General features: G+C 50.9%; 5 protein-coding genes across 5 annotated transcripts; 3 read left to right on the forward strand and 2 right to left on the reverse strand.

Moving 5' to 3' along the window:
- Window positions 1-1,162: 1,162 nt before the first annotated feature.
- Window positions 1,163-3,127, forward strand: W97_07224 (uncharacterized protein; the record flags this gene model as incomplete). The annotated part of the gene is made up of 3 exons (XM_007785203.1): window positions 1,163-1,445; window positions 1,511-2,733; window positions 2,789-3,127. The coding sequence occupies 3 exons, from the start codon at window positions 1,163-1,165 to the stop codon at window positions 3,125-3,127; spliced, it is 1,845 nt and encodes a 614-aa protein (XP_007783393.1).
- Window positions 3,128-3,418: 291 nt separating this feature from the next.
- W97_07225 (uncharacterized protein) lies at window positions 3,419-4,795 on the reverse strand (the record flags this gene model as incomplete). Its single annotated transcript, XM_007785204.1, has 1 exon — window positions 3,419-4,795. The coding sequence occupies one exon, from the start codon at window positions 4,793-4,795 to the stop codon at window positions 3,419-3,421; it is 1,377 nt and encodes a 458-aa protein (XP_007783394.1).
- Window positions 4,796-8,482: 3,687 nt separating this feature from the next.
- W97_07226 (uncharacterized protein) lies at window positions 8,483-8,960 on the forward strand (the record flags this gene model as incomplete). The annotated part of the gene is made up of 2 exons (XM_007785205.1): window positions 8,483-8,632; window positions 8,703-8,960. 2 exons carry the CDS (start codon window positions 8,483-8,485, stop codon window positions 8,958-8,960), a joined length of 408 nt encoding a protein of 135 aa, XP_007783395.1.
- A 140-nt stretch (window positions 8,961-9,100) lies between these two features.
- W97_07227 (uncharacterized protein) lies at window positions 9,101-9,337 on the forward strand (the record flags this gene model as incomplete). The annotated part of the gene is made up of 1 exon (XM_007785206.1): window positions 9,101-9,337. One exon carries the CDS (start codon window positions 9,101-9,103, stop codon window positions 9,335-9,337), a length of 237 nt encoding a protein of 78 aa, XP_007783396.1.
- Window positions 9,338-9,967: 630 nt separating this feature from the next.
- W97_07228 (uncharacterized protein) lies at window positions 9,968-10,594 on the reverse strand (the record flags this gene model as incomplete). The annotated part of the gene is made up of 1 exon (XM_007785207.1): window positions 9,968-10,594. One exon carries the CDS (start codon window positions 10,592-10,594, stop codon window positions 9,968-9,970), a length of 627 nt encoding a protein of 208 aa, XP_007783397.1.
- Between the last annotated feature and the right edge of the window lie 204 nt (window positions 10,595-10,798).

The following is a 10,798-nucleotide window of genomic DNA, read 5'->3' on the forward strand; positions in this document are numbered from 1 at the left end:
CGCTTCGAGAACGGGCATCGCAAAAGAGTTTTAGAGATAAACAACCATATGGAAAGGTTGAGCTAGCTGTTAGATGCATCAAGGCGGCGGACCGAACTTGCCCCACATTTGGCATTCGGCTCCACATCGACCCTGGTATACAAGAGCAGCGAACGTGTGGATACGACGGCAAGGATGAAGATCAGAGGTTTGTAGAGCATTGTCGAGCAAATCTACCTCAGGAGAATAAGCAGGCGACATCCAATTTTACTCGATATCCGCCCTGCGCAAGTCCATCAACAGTGTGTGATCGGACATACAACAATAGAACAAGTGAGCCGAGAATATGATATCACGCTTTCGAGCTATCTTCAACAAATTGCCTCGAGCTGCATGGTGCTTGCAAAGTTCCCGTTCGACCACCGTTTTAGCAATCTCGAGTGCATCGAAGGAGGCTAGAATTGATTATTAGACGTGCTATAAATATGCTGCTTTCCTGCAAGGCACACATCTCGTATCCATAACCATCCCTGCGCCAATTGCACCCCAGCTTCCCCAGGGTTTCTCCACGCCAGACCCCAGCTTTTCGTCACGCTAGGAAGAGAAGACCTGTATGTCTATCTTATCGAATGCGCCCCTTCGACTCTTCGTCTAAAGGACCTGTAGTTGCGAGAAGCTTTATAGCCAGAAATCCTTGTATCAATCAATTTGCACGATTATAGCTTTTGCTCTCACCTTCGAATTTCTTATCATGTTGTTGGGGAACGTTAGAGAGTCGATTCAGTCGAAGTCTAAAGCAAAAGAACGGTACAGATCTAAATTAGCCTGAATGAATTGGGGCTTCTCGGCCCGACTTTTCGCCGAGCTATAATCGGCAGGTAAACTTAGACTCCGCATAGCTCCCGATATCGACTACGAGATAGAATTGTATACGTAACCTCTCTGTGGAGCCGTCTAGTATATATCGAATCGATTTGAATATACAAGTGCGACACGCTTGGATTTCGACGCCTTCTACTTAGTGTGAATAGTATTCACCTGTGACGTGGCAGACTAGCTAAGCTAGGTCTTTCAGCTCCGTCTTTAGCCACTGACTTACTGGCGAACGTACACTCCTTCAGTCAATCTGGAGCCTACTCGTAGAAGTCTCGCTAATCTTATCAGTGTCATACCTCTACTCATCATGGCGCCTGACTCTGTACACGAATACCAGAAGCTTATAGTCAAAGCCAACGACTACCATAAGAAGGCATTATGGCAAGAGAAACTTCGTTTACTACAAGAGGCTCTAGCTATCTGCGAGGAGCCAGGCTTTCCGGAAGCTGAAGCCCGTAGACAGGAACTCTTCTATGATGTGGCAGGCATTTGGCGGCGACTTGGACAGTATGACCGGGCTAAAAAGATGCTTCAACAGTCGCTTGAAGCATTCCCAGGTGCAAGTTCATCTTTTAAAGCTTCGATTCTTGGTAAGTAGTGAAAGGTTGAAGCCGTATGGGTGACGTTCCAGGATGTTGGCTTAACCCATTGGCAGGCGAACTCGGCGTGATGGCAAGGCACAACAACCGATTTCTTGAGGCACGAGAGGCGTTTCGTGAGCAAGGTCGTTTGGCTCGCGATGCAGCTCCAAGCGTTGAAGCAGATGCTGAGATTTGTCGTGCGATTGGCAACGAGGGCATGTCGACATACAACCTGTCGCAGCAAACGCAGCCAAACGATGCCACGTTGCTTGCCGCGGCATTCAGTCAGCTTCAAGAACGCATCACACGAGCTCGAGACCTTCAGCAACGTCTCCTTACAGAAGACCCTCAGTCAAAGTATGCTGCCATGGCCAAGTCATGGGAGATCATAGGCATGGACCGCCTCACACTCTGTCATATCGCTGCCGGCGAGACAGCAGACGCAGTTCACGTTGCCGAGGAGTCCCAACGACGGCAGACACGCGAAGACCCTACGGTCACGGCTTTTTCGAAGTTCTTCTATGGCAACGCCCTGTGGCACAACGGTCAGCGAGACGACGCCTTGGATCAATGGAATGCTCCATCCGGTATATGCAGTTCTCCAATGGCGTTCTGTAAAGAACCAGGGAAAGAGTATAATGAGTACCTCAAACTCATGGCGAGCGCCGGTGTGGACTTTGACTCATACGACGAGCAAGGTTTCAGTGCTTTAGACCACGCTGTCCTAAGCGATAGTCCCGACGCCAGGGAAGCGATCCCAATTATTGAGGAGGCGTTACGTAAAGCTCTCTGCCGGGACATCGAACGTGATTATCCAGGTATGCCGCAAGAAGACATTGGAAGAAAGGTTGACGAAGAGGTTTTGATTCGAAAACGACAAGCGGGATTACGTCGACAGTACAGAACTATCCTTCAGGAGCATATCCGGCCTGAACTCAGGACGAAGTCCAGCGGGTCCTTCAGGAAACTGAGGACAATTTACGCAAGGTTTCTGTCCGAAGAGACCAAGGAACGGCGCATGTTCAGTAACTTCCATTACGTGAAGTATACTGACTTCATGAGACATGGGAAACTTCCAATTTCCACCTCAGGGCTGACAAAACAGTTCGCCGATGGCGTAGGAGAGACAGCGGCGACAGACGAAGATGACTTCATCATTTTCTTCTCGTACCGTTGGATTGGCCGCATTGTACCGGACGACGATAACGGCACTCAATGGCGCCGTATGATGAGTGCTGTTCAGGAGTTTCTGGAGGTCAATTCCCATGTTCAACCTGATCGGCTAGGCTTGTGGTTGGTGAGTCATATCCTAGATATGAATGGTTTCTAGGGCTGACATGGTGATTGATTAGGACTACGCTTGCATTGATCAAGAGAACGAGCAAGAGAAAGCGCGCGGTGTCGACGCACTGCCTCTTGCAGTGACTCAATGTAACGCCATGATTAGTCTCGTTGATGGAACATATTACGAGCGAGCCTGGTGTGTAGTAGAGGTCATGATAATGCGTGCACTCATGGAATCATACAGCCTCCACCAATGGTGGGAGCACTCAAACGGCTCCTTGAAGAAAGGCGAGGCCGATCGTGTTCTCGATGTCGGTAGTTCGAAGCTCACGAAGGAGAAGTTGGACAGACCAAAGATTGACTTCTTGGTGAGGCAGAGCAAGCTGCTCGGAAGGGACAATGCTTAACATCCTGTAGAACAGTAGAACCTCGCTGCAATCACAATGACGTGGTCTGTCTCCCAAGAAACATTGTCTTGCCTCTGTCTTCCTCGCATATCATGCTCATCGTGAACATGTCAATTTCCATCCAATGGCGCTATACACAATGTTCAGTCTTCGCTATTGAGTCCCTGCTCGCTTATTGATGATGCTAGTACCACACCTGGTGCACATGACGTTTGAAACAAGGTGAGCATTAACGCTACTCTTGCATACCATGCGTAAGATATATACTACGCTACCTCCCTGATTCTGCGCTCAGCTAAATGCTGCCGAAGGCCGTCCAAGAATAAGTGCTTCGGTCTCCGTGTCTCCGTTGTGCACAGCATAGTCCAATGCTTTGTAGCCTGACTCATCCACAATGTCCAAGTCAGCCCCTACTTCAATGAGCTTCCTGATGTAATCACGATGCTGCTGCGAGGGCTCCCGAGCGAACGCCTGCGTAGGTGTGCACCCCTTGGTAGGATTGAAATACGACAAGGCATCTTCTCGGTGCCCAGCCTGCAGCAGTCCCAACCCACGGAAGAATCTGTAATATCCCATCACAGTAGCATGCTCATCGTTTCCTTCACGCTTGACTCCCTGCGCTTGCTCCCACTTTCGAGTTACGCCCACCATTTGTGCAAGGGCTTCGGGCGTGATACCAGCGGGATCTCGGGGTTGTAAATACTCACTACCATCCTTCGGGCCGAGCACGGCAGCGGTATCATCGTAGCCGCGGTGCGCATCGAAGACGAAAAGCGTAGCATGAAGTCTGCTACCTGACACAATTGATCGGTGGTAGGCGCCACCCGAAACGATATAAGTCATATCACGCGAGTGTGGTTCGCGGCTGACCGGAGTGACTCTCACAAGTCTTCCCGTGTTCTTGATTGTTGAGCTTATTTGGTGAGTCTGATATCCCGACCCACTCTGCTTGCCATCTGCGCCGGCATAGCAACATTCGTAAGCTGCATGAGTGGTCAAAGAGGGATCGTCAGGGCTGTCGACTTCGAACGCGCAGTCTGTGCCACATCCAAGTAATATCCAGCTCTGTCCAAATGGCTGGTGGGCATGAATGCACACATCTTCAGACACGCCCCGCTGCTCATCAGGCAGCCATGTATGCAACCGCCATAGCTCCTCAATGCGGCCATCTTTGAGTAGACTGCATAGCGGGACAGCCAAGAATCCCTGCGCACTGCGGGAAACAGTGAACTGCAGCTCAGTGCCCTGCGCACTGATGATAGCCTCGTAGATCAGACTCCAGATTGTATCGAGGCTCGCCGTGTCAACATCCAGTCCGCGCCGTGCCTTCTCTCGCAGCAACGCAACAGCCAGAGTAACTTGGGCGAGCTGCCGGACACCTTCATTGCAGTTCTCGGAACTGGAAGCAATGGCCGCACGCCATTCGTCAAAGGGGAGAGCGAGATCGAGGGCGCTTTCGGTATCGGTCGCCGTTATACCCAGAGGCGAATCGTTGCCTTCGACGACTCCGTAGTGTCGCAACCACTGGGCTAATGGTTGAATGTGTTCATCAGGTGCCTTGGTAGCAACTGCGACACCTTCGAGCACACGCATAAGCGATGCTGCCGCAATACTTGTCTCATCGTTGGCAACGTTGGCCGTCCATAACTTGCCGTCCGAAGAAGGCATGGTGCCGTTTGTCTCAAGGATGTCCGTTTGTGTCATGTCTTTAAGACTAATACAGACCCAAAAAGATTCGGAAGAGTTTTCAAGAAGAAGTCATCCGGAAGTCGGGTTTTTCAGCTCTGGGTTTACATAGGGCTTTCTTTTACCGGTTTCTGGGAGGGAGGGGCCCGTGATTTCAGGCGTCCCTTTCAGCAGATATGTAGCATTCAATACCAGCCGCGCGGCCTGACTTATGACCCTGCTCGTCGGCGACGCTAATTATGCACGTCACTCACAAGGCTACCTGTTGCCCCATCTAGGCTAAAGCCACGTCAACATCCTTGAAGCTGAGAACCGCAAGACGCAGTTTCGCCACAGCCCTTCATGAATGTAGGATTTCGATTTGAAACAGGACGTTGCAATACAACACCCGGACCGTTCTCCACACGTCTGCCTAGCACGGTGTGCGCATAAAAAGCCTCACCATAAACACATAAACCTGACATTTCGTCAACACCAACTTATCAAGAATATTTATAATTATATAGCTAACTTAAAGTTAAGGTATTCGAGATAAGATATTAAGTTTAACGTAGCTTTTTAGACCACGTTGTGGAGTTTTAACTCGATGTTTAAAGCATTCGTGTTAGTATGTCCTAGATTTTGTAAGGCCATTCATGCGCACGACGTGCCTAGCCATCCGCGTTATGATCCGTTATCCGTATCTTTCAGCTAATCAAGGATCAGTGTCGCTTCGAACGAGACTGCAAATGAGGCTGCCGATTGACAGCCGATCTTTGGTTATCATGCATCCCCTAATAGCTAGCGAGGCTATGCGGAGCGATGCAGGAATGCCTAGTTTTTTCCACTAGAAGTGGCCCATCCCGGTCCAACGATTAGCTTGACAGGATACATTCCGGTCTCAGCATAGGTGTTGATAAGGCGTCTCCGTCCAGAAGATAGAGTTTCGTGAATGCTTAGAATAGCTTCTAGTCCGTAAAAGTCGAGCGGAAAAACAATATGGAGCCGCAGCACGGCGCCGCACTAGCGGGGACTCTAACAGTATTATTGCATGCTCGAGGGGCAGTACTCAGCCGCAAAGTCTTAGCAGCTAAGCTGCAGAATATCTCGCATCATTGCTGAGGACTTGTTGAAGACAACCTCTTCTCCTTGCAACCTCATATCTCTCGCGTTATATACTAGCATCATGTTATTCAGCACGAGCGAATCTACATTCCAAGATCTATATTGGTATAGGTATGAAAACGGAACTACTATTTACTTCAACAGCTCATACCCTATCAATTTTGCTTGTAACTCTACTTTCGAGGCGGACGCTGATATCGCCGGAATCGGTGTAAGTGTCTCCCTATATTAATAGTGGAGCATGTCCTGATTCTGCAGGTACTCACGTCATTCCTTTTCATCGCATGGTTCACCATTGCGGTTGCCATGATACCGGCCTGGTTCGACCTTGTAGACTCGTGCAAGACGATCATAGACAGGCACCAAACGAGAAGAAGACCCGCAGGGCACCAGAGTACTTCTCTGCCTCTACGCAGACGCCATTCCGTTCTGAACGGAGACTCGCGAAGGGGAGGCTCCTCGCGATATGCAGTTAGGACGGCAAAGAGCATGCTCGGGTCTCTCTGCGATCTGCAAGTCGTCACGGGCACCGCAATCATTATCGCAGGGTACGGGCAGATCAACACAATATCCCTTTATCACGAGGCTTTCGTAATCGCATATTGGCGGCTGACGCTCACCTCCTTCTGGGCAGCGCGGATCGACTGGCTATTTCTGGGAACGACGACTGAGACTCGAAGCTCCCGCATCCTGATCAGACGCATGGCAGTCCTCATCAGTCTTTCACTTTTCGTGGGACTTGAGATCGATTTCACTCGTAAAAAACTCAAGCAATGGGACTTTCTACGGGGAGGATATTGTTTCATCTCGCACGAAAAGTCCGCAAGGGGCACCGCCTGGCTTTGGATTGGCGGTGCAGCCCTGTACGCCGTCCTTCTGGCGCTAAGCTTCTCTAGAAAAACGATGAATTGGGAAAACTTGTTGGTCGAGGAACCCGAGGCCGTACTGGCATATCTCATGCAGTACTGGAAGGAAAGTTTCGATGATCTCAAGAAGTACATCCCGACTAATCTTTCCAGCGGCACAACATCGAGCTGCTTGATCATCCGCAGAGCAGTGCTCTGGGCACCCTGGCTACTCCTTGTAGGGGCGGTGATTCTAATCTGGTGGTCGCTGATCCAATTCCTAGCAATATGGTCTTTCGACATTAGTTTCTATCCTCTGGAAGTTGCGGTCTACGCCGGATTTGCGGTGTGGACCCACGTATTTTATCGTCGACCTCAAGATCAGCAACCGCTCTTTGGTGGTTGGATCTGAGTCTGCGTGGGGGTTCGGACAGGTGTTGCCCATGGCTCTACTGTTTTTTATCGTGTTCAGCGTGGCTGATGCGCTCAAGGTTGAGTTTGCACTTGTACTTTCTGGACAGTTTTGTTGACAATTTCGCTTTCGCCTAAGCAGAGGCTCGCAAAGACCAAGGACTTCCCCTATCCGTGTAGGAAGGCCAGCACGGTCCAAGCAAGGCTTTAACTACAATTATGCGGCGTAACATGTGCGGGATGGTAAGAGACACTGAGTCAGGCTTTACCATGTTGCAAGGTCTGGATATGTACTGGTGGTTCTGCAAATTACTGGGCTATATTCTCTCGCAACTGGACGACGAACCATAATGCGGATGCCTGCTAATTTGGATTCGGTCTCGGCGGGTTTTGATACAGCATTGTATGAGTCTTCGCGGACATAGTAAACCATATGGCGACAAGGCGTCCTGCACCACCACTAGGCCTCCTCCCGAAACAATACTCTCTCATGCAGGCGAACTGCAATGTCCACCTTGCACGCTCTCTAGACTGCTCACACAGTGAATAAGATGCATGACAGAAGCATAAACACGAGCGCGGCGGCCTGAGGCTGGAAAATCTGCATACAACGGCCCGTCGGTCGAACGCCGTAGTAAGACGGGACCGTGCACTTGAATTCTTCCTATTCCTATAACACATCACGAAGGGGCTCTCGGCTTCATCAAGAATATTTTGGCCATAAGGGTGGGCCATACACAACGATCTGGCCTTGCATTGGAAGGCCTTACGTGGAGAGCCACTTCCTTTGCATATCGATGAAGTTGAGCAAAGATCTACCCCTCTGATGCAATTACAAGACCCTCCCCCTGCTTCAGACTCCACATATCCCTATCGTGTTCAGAAATCATCAAGAGACAAACAAACCCGTTGTGGAGCAAATCAGGCCAGCATACTGCGCTAGAGAATATCAGCGGCAGGGCGGCCGAACCGTGTCGCCTCCAGAGAAGGTGCTCTCTATAGTGCAAATATAGTTCTTCCAATAAGTTGACCACGAGACCGACGTGCAATGGACGCTGTTCCACACTCCACTCAACTTGAAAGTAGACTCTGAGGTGGAATATATACAAGAACTTTTTCCTCTATGAGCAGGAACAGAACGTCTTCTCTTCTCACTCATATTCATTACACAAACCAATCAATCTTCTGAATCTGCTCAACAATCACGCATATCAATCATGCATCTTCTATCGTCTACCTTGGCCCTGACAATGGCCGCCACTGTCATGGCACTGGTCCCAGCACCCCTGACCCAGCGCTCTACAACCGCATGCAGCACTCCGGCAAGCATTTCCTCTCACAGTACCGGTGCGTCATTACTGACGGAACACAGGACGGCGACGGAACCTGCGGAGACATCACCGGTGCTTGCAGCGGCTTCTTCGTTGCGGGCTACTGCCCCGGCCCCAACACGGTTCAGGTAACACCCTCTTCCACTTAGCAGGGCGAACTCTTCTCCCGAAAGACGGCTCACTCTTGGCTCGCTCTAGTGCTGCGTCCCAAGTGAGCCCGATTCGGAAGATCCCGGCAACGACGGGGATGACGGCGTTGACGTTGGTGACGATGTCGAGGACGGCGTTGTCCCGGACGAGGAGGTCAAAAGTGAGCTCGAAGAAGAGTTTGGAGACGCCCTCGAAGCCGAGAATGTCGAGGTTAAGAGAGCCGCGGCGTCGGTTCCGAAGAAGAAGACCAAATGTCAGCTGATCTACTATTACGCCGCGAAGTGGCTTGGATGGCCGTACGTCTAGGGCGGCGGGTCGTACAGCGGGCCAACCAAGGGAGGATTTGATTGCTCAGGTAAGTTGGTGTACAGCATATTTGCCCCCGATACAAGCGCGCAGGACAAAAACCGGTTGCCAATGCTAATTCTTCCATTGCAGGCCTTACAATGCACGCTGTCTACAAGGCAACTGGCAAGAAGCTCCCACATAAGGCGCAGAAGCAGTACACTTCCCGCAAGTGTATGCACGTTCCACTCTCGCAGAGGAAGAAAGGCGATCTAGTCTTCTGGGGCACGAACGGGAATTGCAAGCGCGCTATCAAGCATGTGGCTATCGTTAAGAACAAGCAGAAAACCACCAATGCGCCGCGCAAGGGCAAGCCCATTCGAGTGCAGAATCATTAGGAGAAATCCGGGGGCCTAAAGATCTGTACGAGCGCTGTTAGGTGAGTGTGCTGTGCTCCTTTCACCTGAGGGATGAGATGGTGCTGATACAGTTTCGTAGATGTTGTTAAGAGAGTTTAAGCCTGCAAGATCAGAACCCGTGGTGATGGAGGGCGGCATAACTTACAAGTTGCGGGCATCCATGGTGTGATTTTATCGGATGTAGGAGCGTGCTGAACTCTCTCGGATCAGTCCTCTTGGGGCAAGGGTACTCAATAGGTGGATCTGATCTGTTATATTCCGTATTTACCTCCATGTAGCGTCCTTACTGCGTTCCCTGCTGCTTCCCCTGCTGTATCTGTTGCTGCTTCTTTCACTCAATCCCTCACTGTGTATCTCGCTGCTTTGCTTGCTTGTTTCTCACTCTGTATCTTGCTTTGATTCTCTATGAAGATATATGTAATGAATACGACCATCTTGACTAGAAAAGTCCAAGAAAGTATTAGTGCCGCGTTCATCATAGAAGGGTCTATGGAGAGGGAGTCACTGTTACAATCCAGCATTCTCTCCTGTATCGCTGTCTGTCTATGCCCTCGGCTCCATTACCGTCTACCACGCCTCCGTATTTTGTACAATACACCTATTCCCACATCATAGCTGCAGTAGTTGCTTCTTTGCAAAATGTAAGCCCGCGGCCCAATGGAACAACTTCGCCGATACTATTGTCCGCTCTTGTCTCGAATAAGACAACAGCTTCTCGTACAGCTCGTCTAACGGCACAACTACACGCTGTATGTGCTCTCCAGAGTCAAGATGCTGCTCCGGCTCCTCGTCACCCTCGCTGAGCCTGACTTCCACCACCACAAGCTGCATGTTCGCGGTGCTCATCCCAGGATCATTCGCAATCGTCGGGCTGATGTCCAACACGCGGCCCGTGTATCCCGTCTCTTCCCTGAGTTCCCGTACCGCAGCCGCCTCGGGGGACTCGTCGGCGTCGATGAGACCCGCAGGGAACTCGACGGTTGTCGCGTCGACGGGAGGCCGGTATTGCAGGACAAGGATGGTGGAAGGGGGCCGCGAGGGGTGCAGAATGATTGTGGCCATTGCGACGGCGTCGACGCCGGACCTGCCTCGCGTTTTCCGGGCTGCGACTTCCCAGACGCGCTCGCGTCCGGCCTGGTCCGTCCAGTTGATCTTCTTGAGCTCGACCCATTTTGCTTCGGACGGGGGGAGCTCGGCGATCGAGTTCATTTTGGGCGCGTTGGCTTTGTGCGACATGTTGGAAAAGGCGCGTTGTAAGCCCCGAAAACGGGGCGCTGTGGAAACTCTAAGAGCGCACGCTATGGGGCTCTTTAGGAGGGCGGCAAGAGGTAGCATTAAGGTGATAGAAGAGGTTAATAACTGACGTAATGTTAGAGGTATAGAACTTGCCTACTATACTAGCGCACCGACTAAATGTTATAAATAGAGGCGCGAGGCGCC

This window comes from Coniosporium apollinis (genome assembly GCF_000281105.1).
Source record: "Coniosporium apollinis CBS 100218 chromosome Unknown supercont1.39, whole genome shotgun sequence".
Classification (NCBI taxonomy): Eukaryota; Fungi; Ascomycota; class Dothideomycetes; genus Coniosporium; species Coniosporium apollinis.